The 16,163-nt window shown below is 38.7% G+C and overlaps 1 protein-coding gene and 1 non-coding gene across 2 annotated transcripts in view; both read left to right on the top strand.

Moving 5' to 3' along the window:
- GLG1 (golgi glycoprotein 1) overlaps positions 1-16,163 on the top strand; it is a 259,115-nt gene that overhangs the window by 237,430 nt on the left and 5,522 nt on the right. Inside the window, exons 16-25 of the mRNA XM_077133013.1 lie at positions 1,712-1,800; positions 2,760-2,877; positions 4,172-4,264; positions 7,574-7,711; positions 9,186-9,309; positions 10,035-10,177; positions 10,335-10,436; positions 11,480-11,587; positions 13,262-13,382; positions 14,528-14,634. Coding sequence (XP_076989128.1) covers positions 1,712-1,800; positions 2,760-2,877; positions 4,172-4,264; positions 7,574-7,711; positions 9,186-9,309; positions 10,035-10,177; positions 10,335-10,436; positions 11,480-11,587; positions 13,262-13,382; positions 14,528-14,634 — 1,143 coding nt within the window. The remainder of the gene's footprint in view (positions 1-1,711; positions 1,801-2,759; positions 2,878-4,171; positions 4,265-7,573; positions 7,712-9,185; positions 9,310-10,034; positions 10,178-10,334; positions 10,437-11,479; positions 11,588-13,261; positions 13,383-14,527; positions 14,635-16,163) is intronic.
- On the top strand, positions 1,352-1,460 carry LOC143660441 (U6 spliceosomal RNA). Its single transcript, XR_013164043.1, has one exon. It is a non-coding gene; the product is annotated as a U6 spliceosomal RNA (small nuclear RNA).

Here is a 16,163-nt window from a genome sequence, read left to right as displayed (position 1 = left end):
AAAAGGAACTTCAGACACAAGGTTTTCACAATCACACAGTCACATTGTGAAAGCTATACCATTATACTATCATCTTCAAGAAACATGGCTGCTGGAACACAGCTCTGAATTTTCAGGCAGTTCCCTCCAGCCTCACCATTACACCTTAACTAAAAAGGTGATATTTATATGATGCATAAGAATAACCTCCAGGATAATCTCTTGACTCTATTTGGAATCGCTCAATCACTGACACTTTATTTTGTCTCATTTCACTCTTCTCCCTTTTGGTTGAGAAGGTTTTCTCAATCCCTTGATGCTGAGTCCCAGCTCATTCTAGGATTTCTGTCCCAAGTTGCCAGGAAGGTCCACACCCCTGGGAGTCATGTCCCATGAAGAGAGGGGAAGGGCAGTGAGTTTGCTTATGTGTTGGCTGAGAGAGAGGCCATATCTGAGCAACAAAAGAGGTTCTCTTGGAGGTGACTCTTAGGCCTGATTTTAAGTAGAGTTAGCCTATCATTTGGGGGGCTAAGTTTCATATGAGCAAACCCCAAGACTGGGGACTCAGCCTATGGGAATTTTTTTTTCATTATTATTCAATTTTATTGAGATATATTCATATACTATACAATCCATCCAAAGTATACAGTCAGCATGAGTGTGGCTTTTATCTACTGTGGCCCAGCACTTTGTTAGGCTCCTGGAAATGCAACAATAAATAAAACCGTACATAACCTTATAGAGCATACTATCTAGTGAGGATAGAGATGTGTAAACAGGGATTTCGTGCTTCAGTCACATTGCTTCCTGTCATTTGAGAGTCTCTTTTAACAGTTTCGGTGGGATCTGTTGTTTTGTGATCCTAGTTAGCACGGTGCCTAAATGTGTATCAATACACTGTACACTAAGCCTTTTGTTTTCTCTTAAATCATACCGCCTGTGTCTGGCCTTTGGATAATTAGGTTTAACCATGCTCTTCATAGTATCTCATATCTAGAAAGTGTTTCTGTTACAGCAAGCACTTTCTTCTCAGGAAGATGAAAGCCTATAAATTGACCACATCTTGGGGCATACAGCACACCTGACTACCTTCATTATTCAGGTGTGCGTTCAGCACACGTTATTGAGTTCAGGTACTGGAAGATAGTGATGAAACAGGCAAAGCCCTTGCCCCCTTGGACTTACATGCTAATAAATACAGACATAAAATCATGTTTATAAATAAGTGTACCGTCTCAGGTAGTTTTATGAAGGAAAAATAAAGCAGAATAAGGGGTTGCAGGATGAAGGAGGAAAATGAGGTTTAAGAAATTATTTGACTGTATATCTCAAGGAAGTGAGGGAGAAAGTTGTGCAAAAATCTGCAGGAAAAGTGCTCGCTTCAGCAGCATATGTACTAAAATTGGAACACTACGGAGAAGATTAGCATGGCCCTGCGCAATGTGGATGACATGCAAATTCGTGAAATGTTCCATATTGTAAAAAAAAAAAAAAAAAACTGCTAGAAGAATACATTTTAGGTAGAGGAAACAGCATGTGCATGATTGGGATAGCAAGGATGCCAGTGTGCGGGTGGCCAAGGGAGGATGGGGAGATTGGAAGATAGTGAATTCTGAGGGACAGACAGAGGGCAAGTCATGCAGGGTCTTATAAAACTGTATGAATAAAATGTCACTCATAGTGACTAGAACTTGCCACAGAGCTTCTGATTTTCATTCTTATTATCTTTCAGGTTCAGATGAAGGATTTTCGGTTCTCTTACAAGTTTAAAATGGCCTGCAAGGAGGATGTGTTGAAACTTTGCCCCAACATAAAGAAGAAGTATGTAGTGTCTGATTGATTCATCCTGCTTCCCTACAGTTACTGTTAGCTATTGGATGAATATCCAAGATGTCAGGCAGCCTGCTACTATCTGAGAAGATTAGCCCTGGAGACCTCCTGCTTATCTCCTTAGGTAGTGTGGCCAGACATTGGATTGTCTGCACTAATCACCTTTACAGCTGCCTACAGGCACAGCTGGTGGTAATTCTAATATGGAGAGCCTCTAGGCTCAAAGAGCATTTTGCAGTTTTCCAGGGACAGGCTGTTTAACTGACAAAGCAGATATAAACTGTGTACTTAGAGAAACAAGTTGCCGTATAGGTAAAAGAGGTTAAGAGGTTATCAACTCCCTTTAGTATCATTCCATTCTGCTATTTCTTCCGGGAAGCAGTAGAGGCTTTTACTGACCTATCTAGTAAAAAAACAAAAACTTTATTCACTTAAGAATTAGGTCTTAATGAAAAGAATGATAAGCTTTTACATTACGGCTGCCCAGATTCTTCCATGTAGCTCTTTGAAAAGGCACATTTCTAGGACTCATTTCCCATCATATAAACCAAGTTTCCACTTTCCTCAGTCAGGTTTGGATACCTTTCAGGAATGGGTTTCATAGTACACCAGAGATACAGTGCTAGGGTTAAGAGCTGCATCCTCTGAGGTCGCATGTTTTTAACAAAGCAAGTATTGGACTGTCCTTACACGTCTCCTCGCTAGCCTCCCCTCCAGTCAGGAACATCGTTAGCGTTCAGGCTGCTGCCTGAGTTTCATCACAAGCAAAGGCAAATGATAGCTGCTTTTAGCACTCTGAGAAACAGTGAGATTACACAGGGAAAGACATTCAAAAATGCAGTAGGGGGCCATGAATTCCAGGTAAATCGTGTTGTTCCTGCCTGAACCCAGCCCTTGGCTGTTTTCTGTTGTTTGGCTCTAGTCAGTCTCAAGCCTTCTTTCCTTGGCAGGGTGGACGTGGTGATCTGCCTGAGCACCACCGTGCGCAATGACACCCTGCAAGAAGCCAAGGAGCACAGGGTGTCCCTCAAGTGCCGCAAGCAGCTCCGGGTGGAGGAGCTAGAGATGGTAATGCCTCAGAGCGTCCACAGGGCTTTCAGAAATAGACAGGCTTGGGCAAATTGGAAGATTTTAACCACTATTGGGATGGTTAAGACTTGTATCCATGTTCTGAAATTTTGCCATGTGGCGATTAGCATGTGCTAAAATTTTGCTATATGACGATTAGTCTTGTTTTGCTTTTTTTTCTTTTTAACAATAAAAATATTTTTTATCTCTTCTAACTGGAAATCCAGCTGTAAGACAAGCTGTTAAGCATAATAGTACAATCATTAGGTCAGTAATGTCTTCACAAATTGAGACTTTCACTCTCCATTCTCCTGACCTTGGCATCATCTTCACCCTAAGGCTGATTTCCCACTTGGTTGCAAGGTGGCCACCTGCTCCATTATTCATATCCAGCAGGGGAAAAAGAAAATACCTCCTCCCACCATGAAATAAAGATCCTTCCCTTCAATCTCATTGGGTCAACTGGGGATCTGTGCCTACTTCCTAACCAGTAATAACCTTGAAGTGAATGCCATCCACGGATTAGCTTGCTAATCATCAAGGTAAAATGGATATTGGGAAGTCAACCACAATGTGCACTTTGGAAGAAACTTCTTCCCCAGTTGATCAAAGCACATTTTTATAGTCGTACTGTTAACTATAGTCCATGGTTTAACTTAGGGTTCCCTATGTTGTACAGTTCTTGCTTTGCTTTTGAGGTTAAGCCCAGTGTTTTTTTAAAATAGCTAAAGAGTATTTATAGAATTTTTTATACTATGAATCAAACTTAGTTTATTTCATTCTAAGCAAAAACTAGTAATGAAGACCAAACACCATTCGTTTCCCAAAAGTTGTATTACCAGATTTTCACATATGTAGCACTGATTCAGTGATAATTCTAGTTAAGAGGAGCTGGCCTATTTGTCCTGTTGTAAAGATTTGTTTTGAACTGGAAGCTCTGGGTTCCTACCTTTGAGCCTAACTCTTTCTGTAAAATAGCAACTTATTAATAAAAATAGAACCTTACATTTGTATAGTGGTTTTAACTTTCTGTAGTGGTTTTCACATATATTTTCTTATTCCATTTTACATCAGTCCACAGTAGGTATTAGCATTTCATTTTGCAAAGACCATGGAGCTAGTTAGTGCAGAACTGAAACTAAAACCCAGCTCTCCTTCTACTGAACCACATTGCTGCCGCTTTGCTGTGTAAGCTGTGGTCACTAGGCAAGATCCAGTCAAATATGTAGAACGTTTAACATCTCCTCCAGCTTAAAATAAGCTCACTTTTCCATGCTGGTTCCCTCTCTTGCAGACAGAGGACATCCGTCTGGAACCAGATCTATATGAATCTTGCAAGAGTGACATAAAGAACTACTGTCCCACTGTGCAATATGGCAATGCTCAGGTAATTGTTGTTGTTAATTATTTTTTTTAATTTTAGAAGGTAACATTTTAATAATTTTCCCCTCATGGGGCTGGACCCATCACACCAGATACTGTAGCCCACCTATCCAGCCTAATCATCCCCTCTTAAGCCACAGCAGACTACTTTTCAATCTCAAAATGCTTCACCTGCACTCCTCTTTTTCTCCTATTCATTCCCTTCCTGCTTTTAGGTTACCTTTCCTGCTTCCTCTGCCTATTAGTCTAGTCATTATTCAGATGTCTCCTCTTTACAGTATTCCCAGTACTCTACAGCTGCAAAATTAATTACTCCCTCACTATGTTTCAATTGCACAGAAGTTCTTAACTGGCAGTGTCATAAGAATCACCAAAGAGATGTTAAAAAAAAAAAATTACAAAGATCAGGTCCTACTCAGAATCTCCAGGAATAAAGTGCAAGCAAGTGAAGTGATTTATTTTTTTATTTTTGCAGGTTTCTCAGTGACTCAGCTTACCATTATAATAAGGTTATTGTCAGGACCACAAGAGCCTTTGTGATAATTGCTTCATTGATTACATGTATCTAATACTGTTGATGCAAAGTCTTATTTCAATCTGATTCTTGTTTCTTTGTAGATAATCTGTCTCTGGTGGCTTTTAGGGTTGTCTCTTCATCTTTAATGATTTGTAATTTCACTGTGTGTGATTAGTATGTATTTTATTTACTTTATCCTGGTAGACTCTTTCAATCTAAGAATTCGTCTTCCTTCAATTCTTAGAAATTCTCTGTCATTATTGTTTCAAACACTGCCTCCTTTTTTCCTTCTTTCTCTGAACTCCTTTTAGAGAGTAGAAACATCTGACTTTGTACCTCATGTCTTTTTTTTCCATGCTTTCAGTTTCTTTCTTGTACTGCATTGAGATGATTCCTCAGTTCTGTTTCCCAGATTTATTCTTTAGCTCTGTACACTCTGCTCTTTAGAGAGACCACCAATTGAGTTTTTAATTTCATCAATTATATTTTTCATTTCTAAGGTCTCTAAATGGTTCTGTTCATAACTAATTGTTCTTTGTTCTTGCTTACCATTTCTTCATATTTTGCACTGAGGATAATAAATATATTTTTTAATTCTTGTTTTGATTGTTCTATTACCCTTTTTCTCTCAGTTTTGATTCTTTAATTATTATTGCATTTATTGTCTTTCTTATGATATTAATGTTCCTCAGCTGTTTGGTGATTCTTGACTGTGCCTTGAAGTCTCCTGACCCCTAGCAGCTTCCCATCTGCTTTCCTTCTTTATCTTTTTTTTTCAGAGGGAGGGCTGGCACCCTTAAAGTTTGATGTAGGAAAGGGAATATTTGAAGATATATTTAATTTCTCATCTTAAAATCCATCCCTTGGTATATTTTTTGTTATCACTCATCTTTTTTTTTAACTATTTTATTATACAGTAGAACATATATACAAAGCAAAGAAATAAAAAAGCAATAGTTTTCAAAACAGTCTTCAACAAGTAGTTACAGGACAGATCACAGAGTTTGGCATGGGCTACCATACAGTTCTCTCATATTTTTCCTTCTAGCTGCTCCAGAATGTTATATAAATATTTATATATAAATAAAAAAGTGTTTTTTTATCATCACAATTGACTTTTTTACTTCTTTTTTTTGTGAAAAATAACATATATACAAAAAAGCTATAAATTTCAAAGCATAACACCACAATTAGTTGTTGAATATATTTCAAAGTTTGACATAGATTACAATTTCACAATTCTAGGTTTTTACTTCTAGCTACTCTAAAATGCTGGAGACTAAAAAGAGATATCAATTTAATGATTCAGCATTAATATTCATTTGTTAAATCCTATCATCTCTGTATAACTGTACACCTTTGATCTTTCCATCCCTCTCTTTAGTGGTGTTTGGGCTGTGGCCATTCTAAATTTTTCATATTGGAAAAGTCTGTCACTAATATGGGTTAGGAAGATGGAACTATCTGATATTCTGTAGAGGCTGGGCTAGATTTCAGGAGTTATCTGGACCAGGGATACATCTGGAGGTGGTAGGTTTCTGGAAAGTTACTATAGTGCATGGAAACCTTGTGGAATCTTATATGTTGCCCTCAGTGTTCTTTAGGATTGGCTGGAATGGTCCTGGTTGAGGGTTGGAAGGTTATGATAGGTAGCAAAGTCTAACTGAAGCTTGCGTAAGAGCAACCTCCGGAGTAGTCTCTTGACTCTATTTGAACTCTCTCTGCCACTGATACTGTATTAATTATACTTCTTTTCCCCCTTTTTGGTCAGGATGGAATTGTTGATCCCATGGTGCCAGGTCTGGATTCATCCCTGGGAGTCATCTCCCACATCACCAGGGAGATTTCACCTATGGATGTTATGTCCCACATGGTGGGGAAAGCAATTATTTCACTTGCAGAGTTGAGCTTAGAGAGACTGAGGCCACATCTGAGCAACAAAAGAGGTCCTCCAGAAGTGACTCTTAGGCATGCCTATAGGTAGTCTAAGCTTTTCCACTACCTACATAAGTTTCACAAGAGTAAACCTCATGATCGAGGGCATGGCCTATTGATTTGGTTGTCCCTAAAGTTTGACACAAAATCAGGGGATTCCCTGAAGGTAAAGTTTAATAGTTCTATAATCTTTCTCCCATCCCTCAGGGGATTTTGCCAATACTTTTGATTATACTTTTGATTGTCTGCTTAATATACTCTAGGATGTATCCAGGCATTACAATAGTCTACACAGGATCTTTCTTTTTCTAGCACTCCTCTTTTTTTATTTAATTATTTGTTTCTCTAACTTTGCCTGTGAGCCTATGTACTCATCTGGGATAAGGGCTGGATCTGATTCATCCCTAGCATCTAACAGTTCTTCTCTCATGTGGGAAATGGTCAGCAAATGTTGAATTGAATTTCCTGGCTTGTGCCTACTATCTAGTCAGGACTCTTACTCCAAGTATAAAGAGGCTAATGTATCCTCCAAAAGGAATCTTGACAAGGAATAACTCTAGATGACAGGAGGAAACAGGAATCCCTAGTAGAAATTCCTTTGGTCTCTAAGGCAGCCTGCTCTTCTCTTTAACTTTTATACAGTTTGATTTGTTGTCAGCCCTAAGGTTGTAAATCTATAAGTATAATTCTTCTTGAAGAAGAAATCCTGGTATCCATTCCCTAGGAATTAGAAATGTAAGGTACTTGGATAGAAAAATGGAAGTAGGGCACACAAAAGCAACTGAATGCGTCCTTGTCAGACTGCATGGACTATTGATCTCTGCCACACACCTCAGCCAGTCCATAACTTTTATGATGCAGATTATTGAGTGTCTGAAAGAAAATAAGAAGCAGCTAAGTACCCGTTGCCACCAGAAGGTATTTAAGCTGCAAGAGACTGAGATGATGGACCCTGAACTAGACTATACCCTCATGAGAGTCTGCAAGCAAATGATAAAGGTGAGTGATCCCCAGCCAAGAGCAAGGCACAGAGTAAGAAAAAATAGTACCACTACTTACCACATAAGCCTCTGTCCTTAAATTTCAGAGCAGATTTATATAATCTTCCAATTTTATACAGCTAAGGTGTTCGTTCTCAAAGTGCGGTACTCAGAACAGCAGCAGCAGCAGCATCACCTGAGAACTGGCAAATTCTTGGGGCTCACCCCAGATTTATATCAGAAATTCTTGGAATGGAGCAGACAATTATTTCATCAAGCCCACAGGTGATTCTGATGCATGCTCAAATGTGAGAACCACTGAACTAAAGTAACTGACCTCACTTTGACCAGAAGCACCAGTAAATATATAATTTTACTATGCCCAATAAATATATAATTGGTTTTGAGGGCAGTTATTGGTAAGAGTGCCGAGGAAGCCACCAACCAATGTCTTGATCTTCCATTTACCACATCAAAAGATTTTTCTTTAATCTTTTGAAAATTTCTATAAATATTTTCTGTTCTATAAATTATTTTGTTTCATTTATCCCTCCAGTGAAATTCTCTGCAGCGGGACTGACTTGAGTACCTAGACATCAGTTTCATGATCTATCCACATATACAAAGAGATTAAACTTAAGGTCCTGACTATTTCAGCTTTTCCTTTGAAAACAAAGTACTACTTTTCACACTATCAATTAAATTCCAAAGATAATTACAAATGTTAGAAATGTCAGACTCTGATATGAGAGAGCTTTGTAAGATTTTGATGACTTATAAAAATCAGTCAACAACCCAAATCCCTATATTAAGATATCAAGATTATAATCAAATGCGCTTTAGAGAACTAGGAACAGAGAGCACTGGGGAGGGAGGTTTGCAGTTCAAGTGTCTCTATCAGAGTTTATCAGACACCATGACATTTAAAGACCTGCGATTTAGCAAACAGGTGGAATTCATAACTCTAAAATGGATCTCTGGCTTAAAGGACATAATTAGTGTACAGAGTCTAGCCCCACATTATGTAGTAGCTCCTACCAGTTAAGAAATGAACCAGACTGAGTTCTATTCCCACATCCTCACAAGCTTCTTCACATCTGTTGTGAGTAATTCCTAGGTGTTTTGCCCCTGGGCTTGGGTGGATGTACCTTGAGAGCTATTTGGTTACTTGGGCTGTTACATTTGTGCTTAAATGATACTTAAATCCCTAAGTGCCATGTAATTTACCAAAGTCATGTAGGAAGAGAATCAGTCCCACACAAAGCAGGAAACAGTGAAGTAGTAGAGAGAAATGTGAGAAATAGAGTAGAAAATAGGTAAAGAAAGAAGAATTTGGGGCCAGGTGCTTGTTCAGGTTTAGCTAATTCTCTTGTACCAAGCAATACTTTCAGGCTGCTTCTTTGTAAGTCCTCCAATCAGTGTAAGAAGGACCACAGATGGTGGTAATTGCTGTATTTGGACAGCTGTCTTATAAAACTTTGGTTTTTTTGCAGAGATTCTGCCCAGAAGCAGATTCTAAAACGATGTTACAGTGCTTGAAGCAAAATAAAAATAGTGAATTGATGGATCCCAAATGTAAACAGATGATTACCAAGCGCCAGATCACCCAGAGCACAGGTAATGTTTTCGCTTAACTTTCCTGGTCCAAATAAGGATAACTTAAATGATTAAACAGCCTCATAATTACCTCATTTAACTATGGGAACGTTCTTGCCCATGAATTTTTAAGGGCATGGGTCTAATATGTAAAATAGCTTATTCCTCCTTTGAAGAGGATCTTATAGAATGAAAGTCATGACAAAGGAGAGACTAAATAAATATAGAAAACTGCCTTTAAAGAGTTTATAAAAAGGGTCAGAACTAGAGTTCCCTGAAGTGACAAGTCTCTAAAGATTTAACAAACTTCATGCGTGTGGCAGGAGAATATATAGATAATCTATATTAGAACAGAAAAATTTCAGCTCTGAGTAGCAAGGCCTTGTAACTTAATAGTCAAGGTCAGTTGGATATTTTCTTCTCCATTTTTTCAAGAATATCTGTTAAGAGAAAGTTGCTGATGTCTGCTTGATTTTGTGAGGACAATTTAGAATATTAGTGCCACAAGATCCTGCAGAGCTGCCAAAGAGTAGAATTCCTGGGGATCTCCAAATCTATTCCTTGACCAAATCAAATGCTGGTTAAGAACAATGAAGCAAGATTTCAGTAAGTATTTATTGAAATAACAAGTCAGTGGTTGTAGTCATGGTCATTGATATAATATTCCCCTTTTTGGAAAGTGGATCTCAAAATTTCATGAATCCAAGTAGAATATTTTATTACATATTTACTGCTTTCTGCTCTAGATTACCGCTTAAACCCTGTGCTAAGGAAAGCCTGTAAAGCTGACATTCCTAAATTCTGTCATGGAATCCTGACTAAGGCCAAGGACGATTCAGAGCTAGAAGGCCAAGTGATCTCTTGCCTCAAGCTGAGATATGCTGACCAGGTAAACTGACCCGGGCTTTCCACAGAGGGATATTTATATTTATGAAGCCATCTCTGTCCCCAGGAGTTTTCTCTTTTGAAGTCCTAAGCCGTGACCTAAGCGGCCAAATGAAAACTAATTTTTTTAACAGGTTTCATTCTTCTTTTCTCACCTATAGCGCCTATCTTCTGACTGTGAAGACCAGATCCAGATTATTATCCAGGAATCTGCTCTGGATTACCGACTAGATCCTCAGCTCCAGCTGCATTGTTCAGATGAGGTAGGATTTAGGTGCCAAACTGGTCATGGGCAGAACTGCTCAAGGAAGTTTTTATTAGAGAAAAATTCTTTGCTATACCTTCTTTGCCTTTAACTCTGAATCCAAAGTTAATTGAAGACCCATCTTCTGAACTCTCTGTTCTCTTAGGTCCTGGTTCTCTGTAACACTAAGTTAAACTTGGCTTTAGTGCTATCACTTTGTAACTTTGGTTTCTAATTTTTCTATACAGCAGTTCTTTTGTTATATCTACAGATAATTTATTTCCTTTCTCCTTTTTCTGCATGCTAAGCACAGAATTGCCCAAGAAAGATTAAAATACTTCTCAATAGCTTTAAAGAAGTGCCTATCATTGGAAATTCCTTGATTTCCTAGCTAGAGAAGGACATGTGGAAAACTATTCAACACGTCAGTTTTAGGGGATCAAAACTAAAGTCATTCAGAGAAACTCGTAACTGTTACTCATAACAGTCCAAAGAAATTTAAGCTTTTTTATCTTGGCAGTGAGCTATGTTTCATGACCCCTTTCTTTGTGTGTGCTTCTAAGTTGTGAAGGTTGACTGTGAACCTCGGTAAATATCAAGGTTTTGCTTCTTAGTACTGTACTTGACTATCTAAGCTTCCTCCTGTGGAATCAGGGCACAAGTCCTGGGATAATCTGACTCAAATTTCAGGGTTGATAGCATAAAGATACCTCCACTTAACTGAATTTTGACTTTGTGTCATTAATTATGATGGAGATCAGAGCCTGGCAGTGCTCTGAGCATAGATAGTACAGAGGGAAGGGTAGTGAAATCCACCAGAAATCTGTTTGCGAAGAGCCCTTGGCACATGTGGAAGAATCACATTGACTTGTTTCAGAGACCGCAATTTCTGGTGATAGCAGTACAGTCCCTCACTTATAAAATACCAGTGAGCCACTCACGAAGGAGCCCAGACACTGGTTTTCAGAACTTGTTGGAATCGCTACTAATCTGGTCTCAAAACCGTTGGCTCATTTCTTATACTCGGTTGGGTGTCCTTGTTTTTTTGTGTCTCCTGAACAGATCTCCAGTCTATGTGCTGAAGAAGCCGCAGCCCAAGAGCAGACAGGTCAAGTAGAGGAGTGCCTCAAAGTTAACCTGCTCAAAATCAAAACTGAAATGTGTAAAAAGGTAACCCCCATCAGCCTTTTCCTGTACTTCCTTCTATTTCCTCTTTCTCTTACTCCTTTTAGTGCTATAATCTGCATCCTTATTAATAAAACCTAAAATCCAAACTTCTTTTCCCAGAAATCTATGTTCTTCCCTGTTACCAAACTTTAATGGAGTCTTGACCATTAATCTATAACTTGAATATTAAAATATTTTCACATGTACTAATTATTTGAGACTGTCTCAGCTCCATGTCTAGACTACCTTTTAGAGGCACTATGAGTGTGATACCAAGCAAAATGCCATTACCATTATATCAAATAAATGGTCAGCATTCATAAAAATCAGTGAAACTAAAAATTTGGTTCATTTCAGAAACATCAAATAAAAACAAGTTTATCAAAATATGACTATTAAAGTATATTATATTACAAAATTGAAAATAAAGTATGATTTTATCTTTTTTAGGAAGCTTACACTTAAAGTATGTATTTCTATGACATAATTTTCAACTCAATGAGAACATTGTTTGCAAATTTTCCAACTGCCAGAAAGATTTCTAACTCTAAATTCAGGGAATGGTTAAAAAGTTGGTTAAGGGTGGGCCACGGTGGCTCAGCAGGCAGAGTTCTCACCTGCCATACTGGAGACCTGGTTTAGATTCCCAGTGCCTGCCCATGCAAAAAAAAAAAAAAAAATTTGGTTAACCTACTTTTCTAACCTATACCCATTCACTCTCAAAACAGTCTTGTCTCATATTCACAAAGGAAAGAGATGATATCCAGTAAGCACTCTTCTAATCCACCAACAATCCCCACTTGTTTTCTTTCTTCTTTGCCTTCCCCCCCGCCCCAATTTCAGAAGGTTGTAGCCTACCCCCTACAACTAATTAAAAAAAAAAAAGTTAGTTAAAAGCTAAATCCCGATATTTACCTCTGACTCCTTTGTTGTCAAATAATCCCATCTAACTTTGAGGAGAACTTTTTGAACAATATTTGGGTTTTGCTTCCTATGTTTTTTTTTCAGAGACTGTATTCTTTCTATTGAAAGCAAGTTGCAGTTTTTGTTTAAGAAGGCATTTACCTTCTTTAAGTTTATCATGTATAAATGGAGAGTCTAAAGAGTTTATTCCAGTACTATTATGTATATATTCCTCTTTCAGAAAATTTTTTAGTTCTAATAATTATTCTTGTATAAATTATGCTGTCAATATTTTTTCTTCTGACAATAATGGAGGTAGAATTAAACACTTTGTAAACAAATATACCTTTATTTTAATATAGCATATTACTCTGGTTTTCAGATTTCTTAGGGTAACAAAATAACTGTTTTACACCAATACAAATACTAACATTTAAGTTCTTAAAATAATATGGCATACCAGAATGCCAGAAACCCAATTCTGGCCTTACAGTCACTAAGGATAGAGATTGTCTTATCTTTTTGTTCTGTACTTTAGTTAGCAAGCACATAGGTTTGCTTACACTGGATCCCCAGAGGCATTTATTGAATTAAATCGTATGCTACAGATCTGCATTCTTTGCAGCATCATCATCATATTGCCACCTTTTCCAGAGTGATCTTTGTTGTTAACCCTCAATCTTCCTTCTGTGATTTTCTTGTTTGTTTATAAAGTATTTATAAGACAACAGAGAGAGCTCATAAACACTCTCTGCAATGATGTTCCCTTCCCAGGAAGTGTTAAACATGTTGAAGGAAAGTAAAGCAGACATCTTTGTGGACCCAGTTCTTCATACAGCTTGTGCCCTGGACATTAAACACCACTGTGCAGCCATTACACCTGGCCGAGGACGTCGTAAGTCACTGTTAACTCAGAGTTCTGTGTTCACTCTGACCCTGTCTGAACTATTTTGGGAGAAGCAAAAACTGCCTCTTAGCCATCACTTAGAGTCACTCTGTTCTATAGTTGTAGCTCAGCCATAGACAGCATGCCCTGCAGGCCTGGTTGATGTCAGGATTGGGCACATGTGGCAAATGAATTTAGGAATAGTCCTGCAGGTTTGAACTGATCTAGCTCTGACCAGAGCTAAAGATATGTTGGAAAAGGGAAGTTCTTGCTTGTTTATCAGGGAAGCAGAAATTAAGCCATCACTGACAGTGTCCTTGTTTCCTCTCTTGCCCAAACTAGAACAGCCTCATAATCTTCCTCAGTGGCCACATTGGGCTCAGTAGACAAGTTCCATATGGGGCTGGGACCAGGGTACGTGTAAAAGTTGTGTCTGAGCCAGAGATGTCCAATAAAAATGAGAGAGGTTTTGAAAGAGTCTCTGAACAGCCAACACTAGAAATTAAGTATCATCAGTCTTTTCTGTGTTGGATTGTGCATCAAGTTTCCAGGAATGAGTTTAACTTTGTTTAGCCTATGTTCTAGTTTGCTAGCTGCCGGAATGCAACACACCAGAGATGGATTGGCTTTTAATAAAAGGGGATTTATTTTGTTGGTTCTTCAGAGGAAAGGCAGCTAACTTTCCACTGTGGTTCTTTCCTACGTGGAAGACACAGGATGGTCTCTGCTGGTCTTCTCTCCAGGCCCCTGGGTTCCAACAACTTTCCCCGGGGTGACTTCTTTCTGCATCTCCAAAGGCCTGGGCTGAGCTGCGAGTGCTGAGATGGGGAATGCCGAGCTGCTTAAACTGTGCTACATTGTGTTCTCTCATTTAAGCACAAGTCAATTAAGTCAAACATCACTCATTGCAGCAGACACGTCTCCTAGCCGACTGCAGATGTAATTAGCAACAGATGAGATTCACCTACCATTGGCTCATGTCCAAAGCAACAGAACTAGGTGCCTTCACCTGGCCAAGTTGACAACTGAATCTAACTACCACAGCCTATACATCTCAGTTCTCTGATGATTGGGCTCCCTTCTCCCCAAGCTTACAGAAATTTTTATTTTCTGCACAGTTTCAGACCCTTCTGCTTATCCCTTTCCTTCCATAGAAATGTCCTGCCTTATGGAAGCCCTGGAAGATAAGCGGGTGAGGTTACAACCTGAGTGCAAAAAACGACTGAATGACCGGATTGAAATGTGGAGTTATGCAGCAAAGGTAATGAACAAGAAAATCTCTGAAAGCGACCATCTCTTCTATTCCTCTGTCTATTACTTGCCCAGATCAGTAGAGAAAACAGACATCAGGCCCGTGGAAAAAGAAAGAAACTCTGCCTGTCTTCTTTTATGGCTCGTTTTTTATAATTTTTCAGAGTCTTGGCAAGGATATGTGTGTGAACCTAGTCCTTAGCTGGCCTGGAGCATGAAGAATAATTCAGAGGATATGAGCAGCATCACGGTCTTAGTGAATGTGCATAGTACCCAAGTAGCCTTGGGCTAGGGGAAATTTTTCCTACCAAAATTCAGCCCTTAGTGAGAAGAAAAACAGTTCTTCTCTTTGTGTACATTGCTTTGTAGTTGACAAAACACTTTGAGGCTGTGTTACCTCATTTAAACTTTGAAATGATCTTATGAAGGAAGTAGAGTGATTATTTCCTCACTTTACAATGTAGGAAACTGACTTCAGAGATTATGAATTTGGACCCTCAGTGAAAAAGCCAGGTTTCTAGATCCGTGTTCTCTTTATCTTCTCACACCTTGAAAAGACATCATCCCCATAACCTTAGATCAACAGAGTGACCATGGAACTCACCTACTTCCTGGCCAATTCCTATCACCTTTCACTCCTACACTGTCAAGGGTAATGAAGAAAAGACATAGGGAAATGAGGGGGCAAGATCATAATTTTCACAACTGTAAGCACTTCTCTCCCCCTACTCTACTGCTTCTCCCAAGGTTAAAAAAAAAAAAAAAAAAGGCAGTTTTGAAGCCCTAGGTTAGATATTGCAGCAAAGAGAGAGACATTGAATTAGTTCTTTTTTCCCCTCGCTGGTTTCCACTCCTTGACTTAACATTGCTTCAGAGCATTCAGGTTGGCAAGTGTTGCCTCAAATTGCATTAATCTTGAGCCTCCCCTAACCTGTTCTGTACATGGGATTATATTAAAGGCACACGCATCTCCAGGCCAGCCCCTTTCAGGCACCCAGGCCAGTTGGAGACTCTTCCGACTCTAAAGGACACGTGTGTATAACTGGGGCACCTTTTGGTCCTAATCCTGCCATTGTAGGCTATCATAGAGGTCTGTTCGAGAAAGCAGTGAGGAAAACTGGTTAAACTATAAATAACCAGGCTGGGGGAAGTGGTTATATATATTCAGTCATTGTAGGTTGTGTTTGCAAATTGTTATTGACGATATCATAATATATATTGATAATAATAATATATATTGATAATAATATTGATAACCAGTAATATTGATGATATGACATAATGGTGAATTCAGAAAGTCAGGATAAGGAATTAACACTTAATCTCAGCTTTTTTGTTTGTTTCTAAAAAGGCAGCAAACATGAAGAAAATAAATCAAAATGTGTAAGAAGCTGTGACCTTCAACAAGTCACTTAACCCTCTAGGCCTTTGGTCATCGTAATGTGGGAGTAATAAAGCCTTGCTAGGATTGTGGTGAGGACTAAGTGATGATATGCTGTGCCCTTTGTACAGGGTCTGATATCCAGTGCGGTGTTGTCA

This window comes from Tamandua tetradactyla, chromosome 16, assembly GCF_023851605.1.
Source record: "Tamandua tetradactyla isolate mTamTet1 chromosome 16, mTamTet1.pri, whole genome shotgun sequence".
Taxonomy (NCBI): Eukaryota; Metazoa; Chordata; class Mammalia; order Pilosa; family Myrmecophagidae; genus Tamandua; species Tamandua tetradactyla.
Note: the sequence above shows the minus strand (reverse complement) of the source record. Positions and strands in the feature narration are given on the sequence as shown.